Source organism: Diorhabda sublineata, chromosome X (genome assembly GCF_026230105.1).
Source record: "Diorhabda sublineata isolate icDioSubl1.1 chromosome X, icDioSubl1.1, whole genome shotgun sequence".
Classification (NCBI taxonomy): Eukaryota; Metazoa; Arthropoda; class Insecta; order Coleoptera; family Chrysomelidae; genus Diorhabda; species Diorhabda sublineata.
In genome coordinates this window covers 29727312-29750926 of record NC_079485.1, presented here as the reverse complement: position 1 = coordinate 29750926, position 23615 = coordinate 29727312, and the positions used below count along the sequence as shown (strand labels likewise).

General features: G+C 30.8%; 4 protein-coding genes across 4 annotated transcripts; 2 read left to right on the top strand and 2 right to left on the bottom strand.

Annotated features, from left to right (window-relative positions):
• Positions 1-4005: 4005 nt before the first annotated feature.
• LOC130451005 (uncharacterized) lies at positions 4006-6608 on the bottom strand. Its single transcript, XM_056789787.1, has 2 exons — positions 6569-6608; positions 4006-5419 (listed from the first exon to the last, which is right to left on the bottom strand). Exon 2 carries the CDS (start codon positions 5413-5415, stop codon positions 4102-4104), a length of 1314 nt encoding a protein of 437 aa, XP_056645765.1. The 5' UTR covers positions 5416-5419; positions 6569-6608; the 3' UTR covers positions 4006-4101.
• A 1387-nt stretch (positions 6609-7995) lies between these two features.
• Positions 7996-10603, top strand: LOC130451654 (zinc finger protein 706-like). Its single transcript, XM_056790808.1, has 3 exons — positions 7996-8164; positions 8283-8457; positions 10302-10603. Exons 2-3 carry the CDS (start codon positions 8314-8316, stop codon positions 10389-10391), a joined length of 234 nt encoding a protein of 77 aa, XP_056646786.1. The 5' UTR covers positions 7996-8164; positions 8283-8313; the 3' UTR covers positions 10392-10603.
• A 200-nt stretch (positions 10604-10803) lies between these two features.
• On the bottom strand, positions 10804-18305 carry LOC130451650 (tyrosine-protein kinase CSK). The gene is made up of 10 exons (XM_056790805.1): positions 18153-18305; positions 17709-17760; positions 17443-17592; positions 16699-16895; positions 16213-16576; positions 16006-16124; positions 15276-15636; positions 15061-15147; positions 14913-15005; positions 10804-14237 (listed from the first exon to the last, which is right to left on the bottom strand). The coding sequence occupies exons 2-10, from the start codon at positions 17730-17732 to the stop codon at positions 14151-14153; spliced, it is 1482 nt and encodes a 493-aa protein (XP_056646783.1). The 5' UTR covers positions 17733-17760; positions 18153-18305; the 3' UTR covers positions 10804-14150.
• Positions 18306-18340: 35 nt separating this feature from the next.
• Positions 18341-21817, top strand: LOC130451651 (GILT-like protein 1). Its single transcript, XM_056790806.1, has 3 exons — positions 18341-19005; positions 19869-20042; positions 21307-21817. The coding sequence occupies exons 1-3, from the start codon at positions 18748-18750 to the stop codon at positions 21544-21546; spliced, it is 672 nt and encodes a 223-aa protein (XP_056646784.1). The 5' UTR covers positions 18341-18747; the 3' UTR covers positions 21547-21817.
• Positions 21818-23615: the final 1798 nt, after the last annotated feature.

Below are 23615 nucleotides of genomic sequence, written 5' to 3'. Positions count from 1 at the left end.
GAGACTGAGAAATGTTGAATCATTGACCAACAAGAGTCAACAGTGTTGACGATACTCGAAACTGAAGGTAACTAGCCCTTAGAGACCACCAAAGTACTAGACTAACATTGTGGTCATTACACCATAGAACTGAGTCTTCTACTCTACACTATTGTGTTCAATTGAGTACTTTGAAATGAAATACATTAAGTGGGAAAGTTAAGTCACGAGAATTATTTTCCAAACGTTTATTTAAATAGAGAATATAATACTAACAAAATCTGTATCCATCGGTTATAGACACTCGAATATTATCAAAGTGTTCCAAAATGAATGAATCTTAAGGTGATTTTTCAAAACAAAAAGACACATACTCGTTTATTAAAAAGTTCTGTGTTGAAAGTGTCGATTTTCTTCTTTTTGAAAACAACTATTTCTGTATGTCTCCTGAAGTTTTACGAAAGTTCCTGAATCTGCAGCGAAACATGTTAGGACAACTAGAAATAATCTTATTGCAAAAAATCGCTGCAGATAACCCAATAATTTTAACGCGTTCGAACTGGTACTGCAGGATATTGTTAGGTTAGGTTAGATTTTTTTGCAGTTTGTATTTGATACTGATGAAATAATTCTCTAGTGTAGGTGAAGTTTGTTACTCATTTCACTCAGGCCAGCAACCTTTGATTCGCGAACCACATGTGGTTCTTTAGGTGTGAAGCTACGGCTCTTTAATTTTAATTGATTTTATCAAAAAAAAATCGTTCTGAATCTATTAACGAGGATTAGGCATCGATTGTATCTCTTAGCGACTTGTACTTTTGCGTTTGTTTCCCTCCTCCTCCGTGACACACGTCAAGGATTGCTTCATACGTGATTCCAAAAACAAACCATATATGTTTAGAAAAGTCAACCATTATCCGCTGAAAGAGTACAAGAATAACTAAAATGTCTTCTGATGTAACATATTTGCTGGTGAAAGATATTCAACTTTCTTATGCCTTATGGCTTGCTACCGATGAATCATGCGACATAATTATTTTTTTCCCCATATATTTGTCGTGCAAAAATGCCTTGAAGACAATATAAAATCGTTCCAATAGCAACTTATGAAACCAGAAGTTCTTAACAGGAAAAAATGAAGGGACAACAACGATTCTTCAGAGCCAACCACGAAAATCTGAAATATCATTGCATAATACACCAAGAAATGCTTTGTGCCAAATTTATCCAAACTTTCTAAAACCATGCAAAGCCATCGCTCCCATTGAATTTGTTCGCCCAATTGTTTGTTATTGAAATAAAAAACATTTAAATTTTGTAAATTGTAATCTTTCGCTCTCCCGACTTAAAAGGTTGCCTACCCCTGCCTTAGGCTAATTGACATATCTTTGTTATCCCGTAAGTTTCTCACACAACCATTAACCATGTTGAACGAGGGTACTGACGTTAGATATTTTGTTAGTATCTTACGTACAAGGGGTATAAAATAGACAAATCGATACCGGATAATCATGTTTTTATTATTCTGAACCGCGCCGTTTCATAATTAGCGACCATGAAGAAATCCGCAACAACAAGTATAAAAGTACATCTAGTTAACTGAAAAAACAGTGGCAATGAATGAAAAGAATTCATAATGGTAACGGTAAATCTAATTCGGGTTATTATAACAGAAATATTCCAATTTCACAGTAAAATATTTATTAATTATTTCCCAAGAGATATTTTTTGATTCGATTTCGTTCAGTTGTTAATGCGAAAGAAATTAAATAATACAAACGGATATAGAAAAATTTGAATTATTAAAATCTTTGTAATATAATAATATAGTTCAATGATCCCGAATGGAGCTATACATTCTGGGTATGAACTATGACCCCCTATTAATTTGAAAACTGTTAAAAAATTCAATTTTAAAGCTGTGGAGTAATGAACGTGGTATTTGGAAAAGTGGTATACAACTACTATTAAGTACTTTGATTTATTCAAAAAAAAAAATTAGACTAATCGATCGTTTTAAGATATACACTATCAGTCAAACGTTTTTGCCCACCCTATGGTTTGCTAGACCAAATAATAGAAAAAACAGTGGAATATAAAAGAGAAATACAATTTTTATCGACTTCAGAGGTGCCTTCGTTTCAATAAAAAGAGAGAAAATAACAACATCAGAAAAGACACATAAAAATAAAGGCGTCAAACGTGGAGACCCAATGTCACCAACGCTATTCAATATAATATTGGAAGGAATTGTGAAAAACGCAGGATTACAGAATAAGAACATTATAACAGACGCAATACAGATAGTAGCAAACGCAGATGATGTAACTATCATAGCAAATGGACAGAGGGAATCAATAAAGGCGATCAACAAATTAGAAGACGAAGCAAGAAGTTACGGACCGGAAATAAAGGCAGAAAAAACAAAATATATATGGAAACAACAGTAATCAACAAAAGGAGGAAGAAGAACTTAAAAGAACCGAAAGAAAGATAGTGAGAACATATATAGATGATTTTAATTTATCGATCTAATCTTCTATCTATCTTCTGCTTTTATTTCGATACACAATTCTGGATTTGTATATAACAATTTCGACAAATAATCGTCTTTTTGGTTCCATTAGTTTTTCAGGAAATTCCAAAAATGTAGTGGAAGTAGGACACTGCTTTCGGACTTCCCTAGTCAATTTATCCCACGGGTTGATGTCGGGCAACTGTGACGCCCAAATCATTACTTTCAGTACATTCTTCTTTACCAATTCTTATTCTTTGAAAGAAATTTTCTGCCGATCAGTCTCTGGCCTGAACATTGTACATTTTAATTTAATATTTTTTATATCCTTCTTTCTTCAAAATCCCTTCAATTTTTACTTTCTCTTAGACCCAAACTTTGACCCATCGCTCCATAAAACCCCATCCCACTCTTCATGCCTCCAATTTTTGGGTTCTTTAGCCCACAGCAACCTCTTACTTTTATTTTGACGTCTCAAAAGAAGTTCCTTCATTTCACTGTAGAAGTACTCAAAGGCAGTTCCCTAGACTCACTGATCTGAACAGCTATATCTGGGCCCGTGAGTCGTCGATTTCTTTTCCTGATCAATATACTACGTTAATCTTCGGTGATAGTGGTTTTTCGAGGCTGCCCTGAACGTTTTCTATCACCAAAGTTTCTAGTTCCTTCGTTGTAACCATTTTAAAACTTACAAGTCTGAATTTGCGAGAACGAAAACAATTCGTATACGAATCACACTGAAAGATGTCCAAAAAGTATAAATCACAACACGTTCTTGTGCCTCACAGGGCTAACTGGAACTAAACTAGAATCATAAATACCGAAGAAATGATTTAGAGCTGAAAAATAATAAACAAATCAGTTGATACTTGTTGCACTCACCGACAAAATATAAACATTCGCACGTATAAACAAACAACGGACTCCGGAGGATCGAATTTCGCTTGACAATATGAAAGAGAAATTTGTTAAAGTGTATTATTTTGAAATTCAATGAATGGATTATGGAGTTGGCAAAAACTTTTCACCGGTAGTGTATTTCTCGTCGTTAACGTGCAACATTATCATTGTTATGCAGCGAGAAACTAGTGATTCGAAAAAGCTGCTTATAAATTATCACCATACTCACGTGAAGATTGACGTCATCTATCATTAAGATTGTTTACAGTGCACAGAGAAAAGATGTCATGAAATATTTCTCTAGTTCTAATGGACCATCATTGCCTTCAACTAAACTTTACATAGCCAAAAGTAGAGAAAAAGTCAGTTGAGAGATAGAAACAAAGAAATTTCTGTCTTGAATTAATTATTTCATACCATTCAAAACAACATTATTTAACCACATTTGAACGTTTTACAACCACCATAATCTATGATTAATACGATCCACCCTTTTGTTAAGACATGATGAAAGATAAAGAATATCAAAAATAGTTCCAAGTATCCAAAAAGGCTTCCAAGTATACCATACAGAAGATACATAATTAGTTAGACATTAAGAACGATAAATATTTAACTAAAATAGACTAGTTTTATTCAAACAGTTTACAATCAGCATATTTATTCAAATTTTAACATATTCTGAGTCTTTTAACATCGATATTGTTCTATTGGAACGAATAATTTCCCTCTTGGTAGGATTCACCATGTGTACCTTTATTATTTTTACTATGTTTTCCACTAGATACTCGTTTTCCTGGACTATTTCCATCATTTATCCAATCGCTGCCATCACTAACTCCTGGAACATAACCATTATTACAGCTTTCATCTAATAAATTGGCACAGCGTTTGTTCGAAGTAACTTCTTCATCATCATTATCCGAACGATTATGGTCATCCACAGAATTCCAACTTCGCTTTCCTGGGCTATTTCCACCGTTTATCCAATCACTATCGTCACCAGTTCCAGGAACATAACCATTACTGCAGCTCTCGTCCAACAAATTGGCGCATCGTCTACTATGAGAGATTCTACTTCCACCGCCAATAATAGGACCGTTATGGTCATCCACAGAATTCCAACTCCGCTTTCCTGGGCTATTTCCACCGTTTATCCAATCACTATCGTCACCAGTTCCAGGAACATAACCATTACTGCAGCTCTCGTCCAACAAATTGGCGCATCGTCTACTATGAGAGATTCTACTTCCACCGCCAATAATAGGACCGTTATGGTCATCCACAGAATTCCAACTCCGCTTTCCTGGGCTATTTCCACCGTTTATCCAATCACTATCGTCACCAGCTCCAGGAACATAACCATTGCTGCAGCTCTCGTCCAACAAATTGGCGCATCGTGTACTATGAGAGTTTCTACTTCCACCGCCAATAATAGGAACGCTATGGTCATCAACAGAATTCCAACTTCGTTTTCCTGGGCTATTTCCACCGTTTATCCAATCACTATCGTCACCAGCTCCAGGAACATAACCATTGCTGCAGCTCTCGTCCAACAAATTGGCGCAACGTTTGAAAGATGTGAAACTGTCTACCCCGTTTTTAGAAAGATTATTGTCATCCATAGAATTCCAACTTAGTTTGCCAGGAGTGTTACTACAACTTTCATCTAGAAGATTAACACAGCGCTTCCCAGGAGTCAGCATCCCGTTAATAAAACCATGATCTAAAGGAATGTTGTGATCATCCATGAGATTCAATCTCAAACTCTTTTTTCCTGGTGTGTATTTTGTCTTCTTTAGCCATTCAGTATCAGATGTTAAAAAGCTAATATCTTTATTAGTCCTATCGTCAAAAAAGTTCGATTCTCTTTTAGAATTTGTTGTTTTCGTAGTCAAAAAATCGATAAACTCCTTCAGTCCTTTCTTTTCTACTTCATATTTATTTTGGGGTATTTGTCGGAGAGTGGCCTCTTGAACCAAAAAAGCAACAAAGAGCAGAACTCCCAGCTTCCAATTCATTTCTCTGGAACAAACAAATAAAATATTGGTAAACTTATTTGTACCATTACTTGAATATATATGATTCCTATGGATTTGTACCAGTCTTTTCTTTTTAGTTCAAAGTTTCTTTCGGAAAAATTAATCAGATTAAAAAGCAAAAACTCTATTGCGTTCAGTTAATTATCAAAGCAACGTGATTCACTGTAAATTTGGAATAATTTACTCAAGAACAACAAAATGGACTTCCAAAAACACAATTAAACTCAAAATTATATTATTCGTAGTAGTTCGTTTTGCTTCTATTTGTGTCTGTTACAAGCCTACGATCTCCCTATTACATTTCCAAACTTGTTCGATAGAATTCAAGTCAGGACTGGACACCATCAAGATATCATGGTTAGCTCTAGTTCAGAACTATTGCCAATGAATTGTGCAAAGATACTATATGATCTTGAAGAGCTCCTTCAATATATTTAATCACGTTAACACATATTATCAGTCAGTCAAAACATCTTCTAAGAGATACCTTCTTATACCTTAATGGCACCACCATTAGGAACGAATTGGCAGTCAAAATATCACTCATTAAACTATGGAGACACAAACAAAATCTTCACTGTTCCGTATAATGAACATGGGTAAAAATGAATGCCATTCATTCGAATCTATGCTGCTTCTCTTCCATTTTTCTAGTTGTTTTCAAGAACCTTCTTGTTTACATGTACATCTCGAACTTCTGTAAGATTCCTGACCTCTACGATAGTCAAGTTCTTGGTTTACAGCATTATCAGCGTGAGAGAATGATCATCTTGTGTGCTTGTATATATTTTTGAACCAGTTTTAACCTGTCAATTATGAGATTCAGTTTCCAAGACGCTTCTGTGAATTATATACTTAAAAAAATAATAATAATAGTGAATACAAAAACGATGAAGGTACGTCAACCATTAATGTCTGGAACTAACCTTAACATGCGCCGAAGTAAAGCAAATAGTTCTCAAAAAACATAATTAGCAGCTAGAGCCAAAATACTTTAATTTTGAGACCTTTCAGCAGAGTTAAAACGGTTAGTTTTTTACCCAAATTTGATGACTTCATAAGAGTAGAATGGGAAATTATACAAAGTATATGAAGGCACTTATTGTCCGCATTCTAGAAAGAACATACATACCTATTGTGGTGATGCTAATATGACACTACTTAAATCGTTTATCATTTGGTATTCCTAGTTTATATAGGTATTTTAATTATCAGTTGGCGTTTCATTATTTGGTTGATTAATTAATTTAGGGAACCATATGGCGGAAAAATAATTAATCATATATTTTACCCATACATTCTTTATTGTACCTATTTTATGGACAATAATATTTAATAATAATCTAGATAAATATTGAGTACATAGTCGGTACACCTCAGGGAAAATTATTTCTCATTCACAATAATTTTTAAGTCAAAATTAGAATCTGGAAATAAGGGTCTAATACAGAAACATCTATAATTATTTAACGACTTCAATATTTCGTTTTTTATAATTATTCAATTTCTTTCTCAAAAGCAGCTTAAAATTATTTAAAATCCACCCATTTAATTTTGTTTCAATAGATTTTGTTGTATAATTTTTTTGGTCACCTATAAATTACCATAATGGAAAACTATATATTGATACACCCCTGTTCATCTAATAGTTAAAAATTTAAGTAAATACGGTAGCCCACCATGGTAGTATAAGTAATATTGCTTTTGTTAAATAAATATTAACAACACCGATAACATTGATGATAAAATTTATATTCATATGATAAAACATATAAAACAAATTATATATTAACAGAAATGCATTTCAAACATAAATTATATCTTATACACATATTTATTTCCGAAAAAAATTATTCGCCTATAAAATTAGGTAAAAATTTATAATAAATGTATAGTAAATCGTTTTATTACTTCTCGGATATTTGCTTTCAACAAATAGTGTAATCGGTGTTCAGTACTGCCAACGGTTACAAAATTTTCCGCTAGATCTATGGCTGTGAAATTTAATCTTGAATTTAACGGCATATAGTGTACGAAGAGATAGATGCATCTTTGAACTTTGATGCAAAGCAAATTCAAATTAATCACGATAATTTGAAATGGAAACAGTAAATACTGAAATATACAAAGTTGCTTATAACGGAAATATTTAGTTCTTGCCAAAATAAAAGAAACGTTCAAGAATTTAATTCTAATATATACATATTTAATATTAATCTGGCAATAAATGGATATCTGAAATTATATTTTGTGTCTAAGTAATCTTCAAGGCCACTGACTTAGAATTCTAGTATAGTGAAGATCAATATTAACAGAATCATAGAATTAAAAGTAAATTCTGTCGAAATCAATGAGAGGTTACATTTGAAATGAAAATAAGATTTAAAAAATTGATTTTATTAGAAAGAGCTAATTTAAAAAATTTCAATGCAACAATCAATTCGTTTTCAAAAACTCCTTTATTGTATATCACAGATCACATATTTTGTGTTGTATATCCTTACCTGTCCAATGTTGGCTGTATTGCTTTTCGCAAAGTTTTGCAAAATACCGTAAGAGGTCCTCCTGAACGGTAAATTGACAATTTTTTAGTGGTATGGTGTATGGTTCAAGCTGACGCTGCGCTGCAGCTGTCATAGTTTAATTAATAACAAAATTTAAATTTTAAATTAAAATTTTTGTATAAAAATATTCCAGTAACTAATTTCTACATAACAAGTTTTTACAGGTATGTACTATTTTTTTAATTTGTTTTCTTAAAGAGCATTCACCAATGACCACATGGCCAGGTTAGTTTATTAGTTCATATAACTGTACAATTTTATTAATTACTTATTTTGCGTCAGGTGAATATCCGGGTAACTTCAGGAACTAAATATGGCTAGAGGACAACAAAAACTCCAATCACAAGCGAAAGCTGCAGAAAGGGCTGCCAAAGCTAAGAAACAACAAGGGCATAGTGCTACGGACCAGAAAAAAGCTGCCCAAAAAGCTCTAGTTCACGTGTGTGCAGTTTGTAAAGTAAGAGTAATTTTTTTTTATTTTAAAATATTGTCTTCAATAATTAACAACTGTTATTCTCTGTGTGGTGAAAAGAAGAAAATTTAAATCAATTGAATTGAATGTGAAATTCAAAAATTAATAGGAATATAAAATTAATATCATGTAATTAATATTTCTGTTTAATACTACAAAATTTATTCACATCTGTATAAGTTAAAATATTGATTATGGCAGAAAAGGATGAATTTTTTTATTAGTGTTTCAATGATGATATTAATTTGAACTACCTGATTGATAATAACTCTATGGGGGAAGGAGTTTTGGCTGATGAAGAATAGTTTTCAAAAGTAATATCAAAAATGGAGCAAGGCTCTGTAGTTGTTGTGAATAATTCTTCTTATCACACTGGATTAGTGGACAACTTTCTAACAGCAGCATGGAGGAAAACTCATGATTAGCTATAGAATGGAAGCATTAGCATGAAAATGAAATGTGCGTCATGTGCTAAGTAGATGTAGTTTACTCAAAATGCGGAAATTTTTATATCTGCAAATGTCATATAAGTTTCTTGAACTCAAAAACCAAATGAGAAAATAGTATTTTAATTGTAAATACATTAGCCCCACACCTCTGTTCATAATTACTTCATTATCTTATCTTAATGGTTTACTACAGTGAGCTTATGAAGTTATAAGTATGTAAGATCGGGTTTTTATTACTTAATGACACTTCTAAAGTCCAGTATTATTATATACATTTCTAAAATTTCTACTATATGTTCTTTCTGTTATTCTAGCAGATGACCACAGTAGTGTTAGTTATAGCCTACTGTAAACTACTGTTCATGTAAGAATGTTAAACAGATCTCAGTTTAACCAAAAACTGCAGTACTAAAACGATTCATTTAAAAAAAAAGCTTGATAATAGCTCCATAAATAATTTGGACACATTCTGAATTTATTCTGAATATCTTCTAGAAGTGTCAAGTTCGCATGATTTGTTCGGAATATGTTCTGCGCCTACATTCCACCATGAACAATTTATGAACTTCTAAAATAATAATTTGAATTCAATACTAGCCAGGATAATAAGATGTATTAAATGGGCCGTACGTTTATTCTTGTTATTTGCGAGTATAAACTCAACTACGACGTTTTTTGAATACAAGTATGTAGAAAACCTCATAGGTTAGAGGTTATTTTGTGAAAAGGATGAATGCACATACCCCAAATTAAAAATCCTTATCCATGTCTGAGGATACATTGGACTTATTCAGAACACATTCGGAATTAGAAATATTTGTTCCACGAACATAAGATTTTAAATCCAGAACATGTTTTATTACCACTATGAATGCACAATTTCAACATGAACCTGGTAAGAGGACATGTTCAGGATATCTACCGCGAATAAAGCTAATTATTGTAACTACTCTACAGAATCTGTCTTTCTCACCAAGGATTCATTCTTCTTCCCATGATTTTATTATTTCCATTTTCCTTTTAGTATTTCTTTCAAAATTTCTCAGTTGGTTATACAATGGCTTATATTTTACATATTTAAAAAAAACTGTTCAAATGACAAAGGTCTCAAAGTTAATTGAGAAGAATTAATTCATTGAAACAAAATCATTTAAGTGTCACAGATGATCAGTAAATGATGCATTATATTACACATAAAACAACTAACATTAAAAAGATGTATTGCTACATTCAAATGTGTCTGTTTTATCAGTGTGTGAATGAGCATAGTGCAGTTGGGATTTCAAAGGAATGATGTAGTGGATCTTTTAATTTTGATGTATGGTTTTTGGCAAAGATTGATCAATTGACTTTGGAAAATCCAGTTTTTTCTATTTCCAGGCGCAGATGCCCGATCCGAAAACCTACAAACAACATTTTGAAAATAAACATCCAAAGAATGAGGTGCCTGTGGAACTTAAAGATGTATAACATATTGAAAACCTTGAAACCGATATGTGTTCAATTTTTTTGGACACACAGGTAATCAGAATGTTTTCAACTTTATTTCTCATGTTAATTATATTATAGGTTTTATGTTTATTATATGTAAATCTTTTCAATGGCTTTTTTGGTTTATTGTATATGTATTTTCCATTTTTCAATATTTGTAATTATTAAAAAAACTAGGTATTTATAGCCAATTGTAGTTTTATTTATTTTAAACCATTTATTATAAGATGCATAAAGTATCAATATTGGCTTGTAATAAATCCAGTTAAGACCCTAAGATTTGACAGATTTTCTATTATTGATTTGAAATTAAATATTAAAAGCAAGTAATTATTTGGGAATGTGGGATAAATGTTAGGGAAAACTAATTTCCATCAAGAAAAAATAAATAAACACATAAAAAAGTTTATTTCTCAAATTCCAGCAGAATTTTAAAATACAAATAAAAAATATACATTATCAACACAAATCCATTCGAAACAATCAAAACAAGCGCTTTCAGCCGAACTTCCAAAATCTGATTTGTCATGTTCTGCACAATTTCACAAAAATTTTAATAACAATAAGGGTGTTATTAACAAAATACAGCAGTAGTAGTAAATCACCAACCTCCATTATGCACTCTTGAATAATATACTATTATACAGAATTTATAATTTTTGCGGTACAAAGATAAGACAATCTATATATGCAGGATAGTTCATTAATTTCGTAAACAATGAAAGATAAAGTACAATAATAAATCCAGGTTAAAATAAAAATTCGATGAATATTTACTATGATTGTCAATTATATATATCACAAGAAATATTTAGGCTTATTCAATAAAATATGTCAAAACTGTTTTTCTATAATCAGCAGTTTATATTGAAGCTAGTACATTTTCAAATTAATCCAGATAATTTTTTTCAATAATTACAACAGTACAATAGAAGGAGAACAATTCTAATGCCAAAAATACAGACTGACACAAGTTCTAGTGCTAATTTTTGGAAATATAGGAAATTCTTCTAGTAACCCGGAAAAATTGATACATACTGATAGGAAAACAGCTTTAGTAATAATGAACCGACCTGCATAAAACACAATTCCACCAATGTTCAAAATTGTGAGAGAAAAAATGAGTCTGTAAGTAGTAAATATCACACAAAATACTTTTACACATTTACCTTATAATTAGTAATACATGAATTATTAAAAAGTTAAAAGTGAGTGACTTGAAACATTCAACTATTCCGATAAAATTTTTTGGCAAATTGATCTTAGCTATTCAAAATAGTTTATATTTGTAAAGATAAAAGTAAGTACAAATGCCAAAACAATACACGATTAAATTTTGTAACAGAACTTCAAAATAGTGAAAATTATAATATGCCCTATGGTCTATATAGATCTACTTCAATGGATATCATTTCAAGAAATATATGTCCACAATAATAGTGATTCCCAACCGGTGGTTTCATACCCCTGAAGGTTCGCGAAAATAATATTGTAATGGCGGATCTAATAAAACGCCATACAAAGGCTCAGCACTTGTAAAACTTGAGCGATACTGTGAATGTCGAGTTTTCGTGTAAATGATTTAATAATTATTAATTTAATTACAGTAGAACCTCGTTAATCCGTCCCCTTCAGGACCGGAAGCATGGTCGGATCGCAAAAGAAGTCGGATTATCAGAGGAAAGTATTTATTGACCTGTAAACATCACAATACAGTAGATTATAATTGAAATTTTAACTGAAAGTACTGTCTGAAATATTTTTCCACGTCAAAGCAATAATAAAACGGAAAGAAAACGTCGGCACACTAAAAAATCTTCCACGAAAGTGTAATAAACAACTGTACATACCTTATTGCAGTATTGCATTTACACACAACTGATTTGCACTTAATTAAAACTTGAGAAGTCACACGGTAAAAAATGGTCTAAGCAGGACTGTAACAGCGACCGTATGCTCAGAACATCCGAGGTCGGATTAGTGAAGTTCTACAGTATTATTATAGCTTTTTTTATGGATCTATGGTTAAAAATGGGTCGTTTAAAAACGAGATATGATAATCGAGATGATAGTACTCGAAGCTGTAGTGAAGTACCGTTTCACTTGACAAAAAACAAAGGAAATTTTCCTGGGGATGAGTCGGAATCTAAACAGCTTTGTGTTATATGTAACAAAGTCCTTCCAAGAGCAGTTTAAAACCATTACTTCTTCGTAGACATATTGAAACAAAACATCAGACACACAAAGATAAATTTCTTGAATATTTCAAAAGAAAATTAACAGATATCGAAAACTGTAACCTTTCTTTCTTGACGATTCCCTATATTCTACCATATATTAGTTTTCTTGTAACCAGCTGACTGTTTGTTATATGAACACTCATGAGAAGGTACAAATTCTATCAGCCTTTAGCTAAGAGAAGTCAATTTCAGCTACTAACTACAGTAGAAAAGTGAGGTTATGTTTTGAAGTTCAGTGCGGAGAAAGTAGGTTAACTTCGACGTCAAGAGGGCGATCATTGTGTGCATTATCACACTTTCTCATTAGTTGATATTTATCAACGTCTAGAGCAATTAAATATACCTAACAATTCAAATAAATTGGAACCAATTGTTCAAATTTCAATATAAGTATTAATATAAGCAATAATTAGAATATAAGGATTAAAATGTTCCTAATTTTGTTCTATAAATAAATTCTTTATATTAAAGAAATGTTTTTTAGTTACGTACATTACTGTTTTATGAATGTTTTTGTTTTTCCTTTGGTTTACCTATTATTAAATGTGACTTTTGTTAACTTCGCTTATTTCTGTCTCAAAATTTCAATTATAAAGATTAACATTTGCACTATTTTTTCCAACAATTCTAAAATCAAATAGAAACTTTTTATTTTATTATTTTTAACATCAAATTTGGAAAATGTAGTTTTAACCTCACAATGTTCAGTTTAAACATACAAAGAGTTTTTACAGAAAAGATAAATATGCAATGTTGTATAGTAAAACCACAAATCGATACACATAAACTGGTTTTAAACTTGCATAAAATATTTCAATCACTGGGTGCTAGAGACATTTACGGATTTTTTTCATTATAGATAAAATTTCCAATAATATTATATATCTAGGAAGTCTTTAATCCATGGTATAGGTGAATACTTCAAATAGAGGGGTCACTTCAGTTCAAAACTTAATAGTATGCTTGCAATATTCTTTTGTGTTATTCTTATCTTCTTGTAAGGTTCGTTATTCACATTCTCTTAAATAATAAAACATAAATAATAATTAGAAACAAAAATACTAACACCCACCCAAATAAACATGAAATATTTAGTAACAATATATATTAAACCGATGAATTTATTTATGATTCAAAAAAGTAAATTTTCAACTTGTGAAAAGGAAATAGATTATTTTTGAAGGTAAACAATTTTCTGTTTAGAAATACTGAAAATAATCCATATCGATATTTATTTCCTAATAGAATTGTGTTGCTTCAGAAAAAATAAATAAATTAATCGATTTTGATGTTGATAATTGGAATGCATGGTGAATACTACTTTAGACTCAAACTTAAACTAAAACCCCGCATGTCAAAACATTGAAAATTAATGACTTTGTTAATGAAAACGGTGAAATAATAGAATTATTTTAAAATATTTTTGCATATTATACCTATGCATACCACATCCACTCTAACAAACACTACTCAGTATATATTATATTAGATAATTTTTTCACAATGTTGTTTGCATTTTCAAGTGTCCAAGTTTCGCCTTAACTTCGTGGAAATACGGTCTCTTGTCTGGATTCAAATCCCATGCCTAGAACATTTTGAATATATATGGTGTCTACAACATTATTTGTCAATTTCAATCACATATACCTAAATTTCGTACTAAAGGAGCTAACGCCCTTTGAATATGATCCTATTAAGTTTATTTCAAAAAAAAATAACAAACTTGATAAGTTGTAAAAGCCAGTAATGATTTTATATAAACCCACGATTTTATTGCCATCAGAAGCGTTGTACTTGGAAGTGATATTGATCAAAAATGCAATAAATTAAAATTGAATTTTATTGTACTATTATGCACAATTTTCGAGAAATGTTTTTGAACTAAATGTGAAATTGGTCCAAAAAAACTACCAATATTATTGGTTCTCCCACATTGATTGCTTGTGGAGACAATAGGGAGCTGAGGAATAGTAAATGAGTAAAATCAATAGTAAGGAAATAGAAGTTCAGATCTATATGCAAACATATATTAAAATTTAAATGGTTGATAGATTAGTAAAACTAGTGGAACAAAAAAAACTAAACTAAGTCAAGGCTAAGACACTGGACGTGATAATTAAACTTCAACTACAAAGATCATTAAAACTGGTAGAACTCACTTGAAAATTGAAGTACCAATAACAAACTTACAGGTAATAAATTAGGGTGTTACAAAAAGTGAGTAGAAACTTGAAGATCTATCAGGTGAGAAATACATTACCTGTCGCATAATTTCATATACTTCTGGAGGACATCCTTCAGGAGCTTCCATTTTATAACCTTTTTCCACATGTTTCACCACATCTGCCAATGGCTGAAAGGTTTTTTGTCAAGATATTTTTCATTAACAAAATTTTAATAGTACTTACTATCCTAGGATAAGGTACTCTACCAAAAGAATATATTTCCCATAATAGGATTCCGAAACTCCACATGTCAGATTTATTTGAAAATTTCTAAAAAATAAATAATAAATTTATATTCAAGCAAAAACATATCATCTACAATAATTAATCATCTGCGTTTAATATGTACATCAGAATCTGAGTGAATAAATTATTTTTAAAATTATTAATATATTTACGTTTTGTTTGAGAGCTTCAGGAGCAGTCCATTTAATTGGCAATTTAGCTGACTCAGAAGTAGCATTCTTTTCATTTCTAGCCAAGCCAAAATCAGATACTTTTGCTCTGCCATTTTCAGCAATCAGTACATTCCTGGCAGCTAAATCTCGATGTACAACATGCATCATTTCCAAATACTCCATTCCAGAGCTAGTATCAAAAGCAAAATTAATTTGATCTTTTTTTGTGACATGCTGTCTCCCTCTGGATCTCAGATAGTCCACTAAACTCCCTTTACTCATGTATTCTGTCACCAAGTAGATCTGATCCTTCTTCCTTACAATTCCAAGCAAATTAACTAAGTTTTCATGGTGTAGTGATCTGCAAAATATAAAAATACAAAATATAGTCAAGTTTTAATGGGCTACTGTTTTGGAATTGGCTACTGGAGTGTTCAAATGTCATGATAGTGTTTTTTAAAGAAGTTAAAATGATTTTTGTGAAGATGTGAATATGTTGTAGTTTTCCCTGAGACTCTACTCCATTAACCACAGCTTTAATATTTTGTTTTCCCAAAACATGTGTTGTCCATTTGTCAAAAAAAAAATGGAACTTTCAAATTATGCTGAATTTGAATCAATATTTTATTCAATTGCAATAAATTTTGACAGTTATACTGGTGAGGATATATTTAAATGCAAAGCACGAATAAAATCTCCATAGCTGAAAACTATACTACAACTTACTTACTTCATTAAAATTGCTTCAGCTTCGCTTGAATCCTTCAATACTTTAACAGCCACTTTATTGTTTTTCCATTTTCCAAGCATAACCTCACAAAATTCTCCTTTGCCTATGGACTCACATATCTAAAAAGTTGATTAATGTATATAAAAGAAAAATATTTCAACTTTTCATCAAAAAAATGTATAATAATGTATGTAAAAATATACTCACTGTTAGCTCTGGCTCTGGAATAACAAACAGATCATCTCCTTCCTTAACAATTGACATCTTAGTGTTGGAATACAAGACTTCACTTTCTTTGGGCAAAGTTTTGACTAATTTCGTACACAATCCATCAGCATCTTTCTTGTAATGTTCAATCAGTTCTTCTAAATTGTCAAAAAATTCCTCATCATCAATTGTCAACCTACCACTATTTGATTTAACTCTGTAATGCTCGACTTTTGATTGAAAGCAAACACAAAGGGTATAGTCGCCTGGAAAGTTAGTTGATTCTCTAATTAGGAACAGGCCATCTGACCTAGGACGCAATAAGTTTTCTGCTTCATCTCGTGAAATTTTGCCATGGTACCAACTAAAAATAATGTCATTTTATACCAATTAGCTGTATATCACATCCCATTTTTCATTCAACTTCAAAGAAACATCAAGAAAATGTAAATATTTACATAAAAATTACAAACAATTTATACTTACGAAGAAAATGAATATTTTGAGCTGGATCTTAGCGGACTTTGTACATTATTAACATTAACATCATGTTCATTAATGCTAATTTGATTTCTGAAGTTCACCTCATCTGCCGGACTTGCATTCATATTATTTTGACGCATGAGTAAGTTGCATTGGTGTACTACATTATTATCCATCTGTGATAACGTTTGTGGTGCCATCTACAAATATAATCTATTAAACCACAAATGAGGAGATATTTCCTGGCATTTTGTATCTTTTTATCTAACACAACTTTCTTTACAAACCTTTTATATCTATGAGGAAACAAATATAAAATGTAAAATAATGGACAACTGCACATAATAATTAAAATATTTTACAGTCAGTATAAAGATAAGGCTGATAAAAGTTTTAATCTGACACTCTGCTATAAAATAACCTACACATTTTATTTACAATGATGTGAAATAATTCATTATAGATTTTAATTTTTTTTCAAGTTAATGAGAAAAAAATGACGTTTGACGTTTTAATTTATATAAAGAAATGAAACAACTTATTAAATACTAACACAAAATGAATATGTTTACTAATATTTAAGACAACTGATAAAATCAATCTCTATACACAAATTAAACAACAGATGATACTGAAACTCCACTTAAGTAGAGCACAGTTTTGGCAATTGAATAAAAATATTGTTAAAACCAAATTGAATTAGCTTTCAGTATACATAAATAGTTTAGAAATTGTAAACCTACTTACCCATGAAGTTTCTTCATAAACGTGTGATAATTCACTCGGGGTGATTCGTTTGACACCCCTAGCAGGAACAGTGGGAGGATTGGTGGCTGATGAAGATTCCCATTGGCCATCAGATTGACGGAATTGATCAAAAATATAGGGTTGATACCTCTAGAATCATAAAATTTTCATTATATTAAAAAATATTCTTTTAAATTGCTTGATAATCTACTTATTATGAATTAAACTAACTAAATTATTAAATTTTGTATAAATTTGACAATTACCTGTGTAGAGTTTTGGCTTGTCATCACTTTAGAGTGTTCACCATAATATTCCCTGTAATGCAAAATTCAACATTGTGAATATGCCTACACTATACTACACAAAAATTTAGCTTTGTGGTAAAATTCTTTGCTATACTAAATAAATATACTTCGTTATACAGATATTGGCAAACATCGAAATTATTTAATTTACCAATTTAATAGTATTACTCAATAAATATCGAGGGGGGAAAGATTTCATTTACACATTTAGCAAGTAATAAAAATATAATTAGATAATACGTCTATTTCCGGTATTTTTCAATGAGGTAAATATTCATAGTTGTTCTCGACCAATGAATATCTAAATAATGTTTGCAATTATGATGATGATTAACTATACACAATTGATGTCCTAATAAACAAATATGAACTGGGATGTTGTGCAACACACAAACCACTTACCACTTGTCTAGGTTTGATAAATGCACATATTCCCCTTAAAAATAAACTCCTATAAATTAAAGCTAATCCAAAGTTTAAAAAACATATTTTGGAAATTTTCTCTGCATAACAACCACCATTTTATATTTTACTTGGTTTGACATTGACATTTATGGAAATTGACGTAAATGTCATATCAAAATCAGGATGACCAATAGTAAATTTACAAATAGATTAGTATTTTCTTTGTTAGTTGCGGTGGCTCTGATATTATTGAAAATCATATTTTTTAGGTTATTTCTGAGCTAGCGCTCATGAGAACAATATTTTACAAATATCGAATCCCCATATTCATTTATTCTTATCAATCATACTTAAACAATAATATAGCTAGAGCATACCTATGAAGGTATTAAATTTAATTTTACGCAAGAACGTTGAATATTAATAGTGGTGAAGGACATTATTTATTTGAAAATTAGGAAACAGTAGGAAATGGAATAAGATGCAAATCGTGAAGTGATATATCAAAAAACATTAGCAGAGAATGAGAATGCTGCCCAATGAAAAAACAATAACTATACACAATACTTATCTAATTTATTTCTAGATAAAAATGAATGCAAGATACACAAAATTACTAGTGTTAATAATAACAATTATTATATTATATAAGACATTTCATTATTTCCAATTAACTGAGGATGGAAATATTGAGGAAGAAGTTGAGGATATAGGTAAAGTTACAGTTTCTGTACACTATGAAGCCTTGTGTCCAGATTCTAAGTTCTTTGTATCACATCAGTTGCTTCCAACATACAGAGACCTTACAAAATTTATTAGTTTGGACTTAATTCCATATGGAAAAGCACAGGTAAAGCCATGGTAAAAAATGATACATAATTAATTTGTTTCTCATTTTCTTTATTATAATTCCATATAAAACTTTTTGTTTATTATTTTTTGATAATAAACTGCCAAAGCTGAGACTGCGAAAATAATAGCCTCCTACTGCGCTGAAATAATCTCGAATTTTGTAAATATGAACCAAAAGATTCAAAAAGATTTTTTAAATAGGAAGGTGGTTTATTTACCACCTTTCAATAAAAAAATGAAAAAAAATCAAAATGTTTGCTTTTCAAAAAATATGAAAAATTAACGTTTTTTCACTTTTTTCCCATGGCAATTTTTTTTTCAATTTCTTTATAATTTGCCATTTTGAGCAAAATGTGTTTACAGTTTAAAGAGCAACTGTCGATCGCTCCAAACTGCTTGTTAGCACTCAAAAAGCGTGCGCCCTCAAACTATTATAACTTTTTTATTTCGAATTTCACTATGAAATTTTAGTAGATGTTTTTTGAACGTAAAAGTATTTGAAAAATGTAAAAAATCGATTTTTTTTAAATGACTACCGGTACTAGGCCCTCAAACTTGAGTAATATTTCAGATATAAACATATTATTAATGTTATCAGAATCAGTTCAAACAGACTTGTGAAAAACTCTAAATGTACAGAACAGATTAAAATTAAGTAATAAGTTATTGCTCATCTAATGAAATGGATTGTAAATTTTCTAAGGTTGTTAGAAATATTTTTAGTTTCTTTGTTTCGCCCTGAAGTACAGATAAATATTTCTATTCTTTTTATCTATTTGTCACCCAGTATATTACCTTTTTTAAAAGAGATTTGTTATTCTTAATAGTTAACTGAGTTTTTTGAATTGAATATTTTCATAGACAATAGAAAATGACAATGAAATAGAATTCCATTGTCAGCATGATGCCATAGAATGCTTTGCCAATAAAATACACGCTTGTGTAATAGAGAAGATAAACGAACCTTTAGTGCAATTAGAGTATATAACGTGTATGATCAAAGATAACCATATACCTGATGAAGCTGGAGAAAAGGTAAAAGATCTTTAATCTATATTTTTCTGTGTAACATAATTAATTCTCAATGAATAATATAACGTTCATATGAATTTGTCCTCATTATTTCTCTTAGAATATATATATATATATATATATATATATATATATATATATATATAAAGAAAGAGAGTAGACCCTATTACATTCGAATATTTCGTGTGGAGATGCTTGTCAGCGACCTTTCTTCTATGCTCTAAGCTGTCGAAGTTTCTGGTCAGCTCTGGATTGCTTAAGCTCCAAATGTGGGAACAATACTCCAAAGATGGTCGAATCTGGGCCTTGTAGAGGATCTGAAGCAGTTGCAGAGCATATATTACGTCACTCTTGCCTCTGTCAATTCCACACGACGTTTATGAAGTACCAACTTTCAAAAGATTGTGTGTAAAATTTCATGATAATTCGATTAGATAGAAAAAAGTGACAGTCATTTAAGTAAAGCTACTTCTGTCATTTTCAAAACAATATCGTGTGTTTTACAAAGACAATGCACCGATTCACAATTCGCTGGCAATGATGGTTAAATTAAATGAGTTACACTTCAAACTGCTTCCTCATCCACCATAGAGTCCAGATATGGCCTTCAGCGATTACTGGCTATTCAATGATTTCAAAAAAATGCTCGTTGGCAAGAAATTCAGCTCAAATGAAGTAGCAATTGCTGAGACTGAAGCCTATTTTGAGGCAAAAGACAAATCCTTCTACAAGCACGGCATCAAGAAGTTAGAGAAGTGTTGAAATGATTGTATTGCTCTTGAAGGACATTACATTGATGAATAAAATCGAATTTTGGGCGAAAAAAAGTATTTTTCTTAGTTAGTCACACGATTTATTGAGTGATGTGTTAGCTTTGGGGCTCCAAGGTTTTGTAAAGTGCCAGGACATATTGCTCCCAAGCACAAAACCAGAACCCATGGATTGTTATCTGCAAAAAAAAGAATATAGGCTTCGATATCTGCCAATTAGAATTGAAGCAAAAATCATTCTAAGGAAACATAAATAGGAAATCCTTTAGAAGATTTCTAGTTCATTCATTTTTTATTAAAAAATACGAATTTTTTTTTTATGATGTTCAAGAATTTTATACATTGCTCTATAAATTAATAAATGACTACTGTTTGTAAATCAATCCACAGAACATATAGTTAACAACTTCAGTTTTCTGATCTTATTTTTCAAATTAAACGTTATATTATAAAACTTCTAATAATTGATCAATTTGTTAATACAATTTTTTTTCTAGTGTGGCAGGAGTTTAAACCTAGATTACAGCCCAATTTCAGAATGTGCTAGTAATGCTGAAGGATCTAAATTGCTTAAAAAACATGGTGAAAGGACTAACTCTTTGAATCCTCCGGTGAAATTTATCCCTACTATAGAATTGAATGGTAGTCAAGATTTGGTTAGCCAGCCACAAATATTGAAAGATTTGAAAACTGCTCTCTGTACAGTTTTGAATTACAAACCTTCAAAATGTTCGTAAATTCAAGTGCCAAGTATTTTATAAAATTTATTCTACAAAAAGTTTTTTTTTAATAAAAATATTTGGACTGGTATAATTATTCGATTTATAAAATCATATTAAGCAACATTCTTGTATTCTAGTAGAGAATCGTGACAACAGACTTTTTGTAGAATTAAATTAATTTTTGAAAATCTCCTATTTGTATATCTTTTGTTCAATGCTCTCTCAGCATAAATATTAAGAAGTATTGATGACAAATTAGATTTATAAACAATTTAAAAAGTTGAAATTTGATTTTTTACCATAAATAGCCCTCTAAATTTACAAATAGTTTATATATATATATATATATATATATATATAAATATATATATACATATATATATACATATATATATATATATATATATATATATATATATATATATATATATATCCAAATTTCTTTCCTGTCTAATTTTATTTAATAATAATGATTAATCTACTTCTGATACTTGTCTTTGTTGAGGTGTTCTTATTTTGGATTTCATTCTAGTCAGTTTAACGGATTTAAAATTCGTTCAATGGGCTTGGAAAATTTAAAAAAAAAGTGTATTCTTTAATAACAAAAAGAAATATTTTATTTTACAAGAATAATGGTGTTTATTCAAGTCGGTATCCGTTCTAAATAAGTTCTACGTCATCAGCGCCGATTGTGTAGAAGAACGGCCGTCCAATTTGACAAATAGTTGATTTGTTGATAAAAATGGAACAGTGGTTTCTGCTTGGTTCCTCAGACAACTTGCCCCAAATAGATTTCCTTACAATAGTTAATTATTTTGTCACAAACAACGATTTTATGACTTAAAATTCGCGGCGTGAAGCAGATTTTTTAAAATTTACCCTGTATGCTAATGTAGCGCCACACTTATTTGACGTATTTCGATGGACACTTTTCATACACACAAATCGTTCTCCTTGTCTCTAATCTCCGCAAATCCAGATAATAACGTAAAATCGTAAACGTTTTAAAAAATCTAGTTTAGAGTCCTCAGTTACATATTAAAGTGTAAACTACTCCCGGATCGTCGGTAAGGTTTAAAGTTTGCCGGTGAACGCCATCTATAAAACGTGAAAAAGTCGATATGTGAGGTTTAAACTTCACTTGTAAAATTGCTCCTTTAGAGGTTGACAAGAATTTATTAAAAAGATGCAGAAATATAGCTTAGATTTGGGTTGATTATAATACATATTTGTACTATCTAACACAATGATTTATGAGGAAGTGAATTGGAATAAAGAAAAAGAAGTAGAAAATAACGAAAAAATGAATACAATATCAACTATTAGGCTATATTAACACTCATAATTACATTGTTTGGTCCTTCGAGCCGAATCTGAACCAATGGAAGGCTCAAAGGAACAGACAGTGTAGTTGTTAGTTTTGATGTAGTGAGGTGTTCATTACAAACATCACCAACCGTTCCAGAAATTCCAACTTAGCTGGCAGTATGACTGAATTAGAGGTAGACAGGAATTTGTCAACCACAACGATCGTAGTCGCTATGTGGAACGCACAAAAGAGTATTTCAGGCGCTGTGAACGCTTAGTGGAATGCATCTTGAGAATGGGTTCTACGTCCATTGGTAGGTGAGTGAATTGCCCAAGGGACCGGACACCTAAACGAGCTGGACCATGCAGCTATTATTCTCTATCTCTTGTTGCACTCCAGCACAAGTCTATAGTATACCGTTTCGGTCGTTATTATAGCTTGTGTGGTATTTATCTAACAATTTCACAATTACACTGTTTGGTGCTTCGAGCCGTATATTAATCTCGAAAGCGCAAACAGTGTAATTGTGTGTTATGTAGTGGTAGTATGGATATCACCAATGGTTCCAGAAATTTTAACTTATAATAATAAAAGAGTCTCCATTAAGTCATTTTTTTGTTATTTTATTTTTTTTTTTTTTTTTGAGGTACAAACTTTGTCGGGATGGAATACATTTGGTGTGGGATCAATAACGAGCTTAAACTTTGATTTGGCCATTTCAATATCTCCCTATAAAAGTTATAAAAATAAAGAATTGTAGCACATGTCACAAACC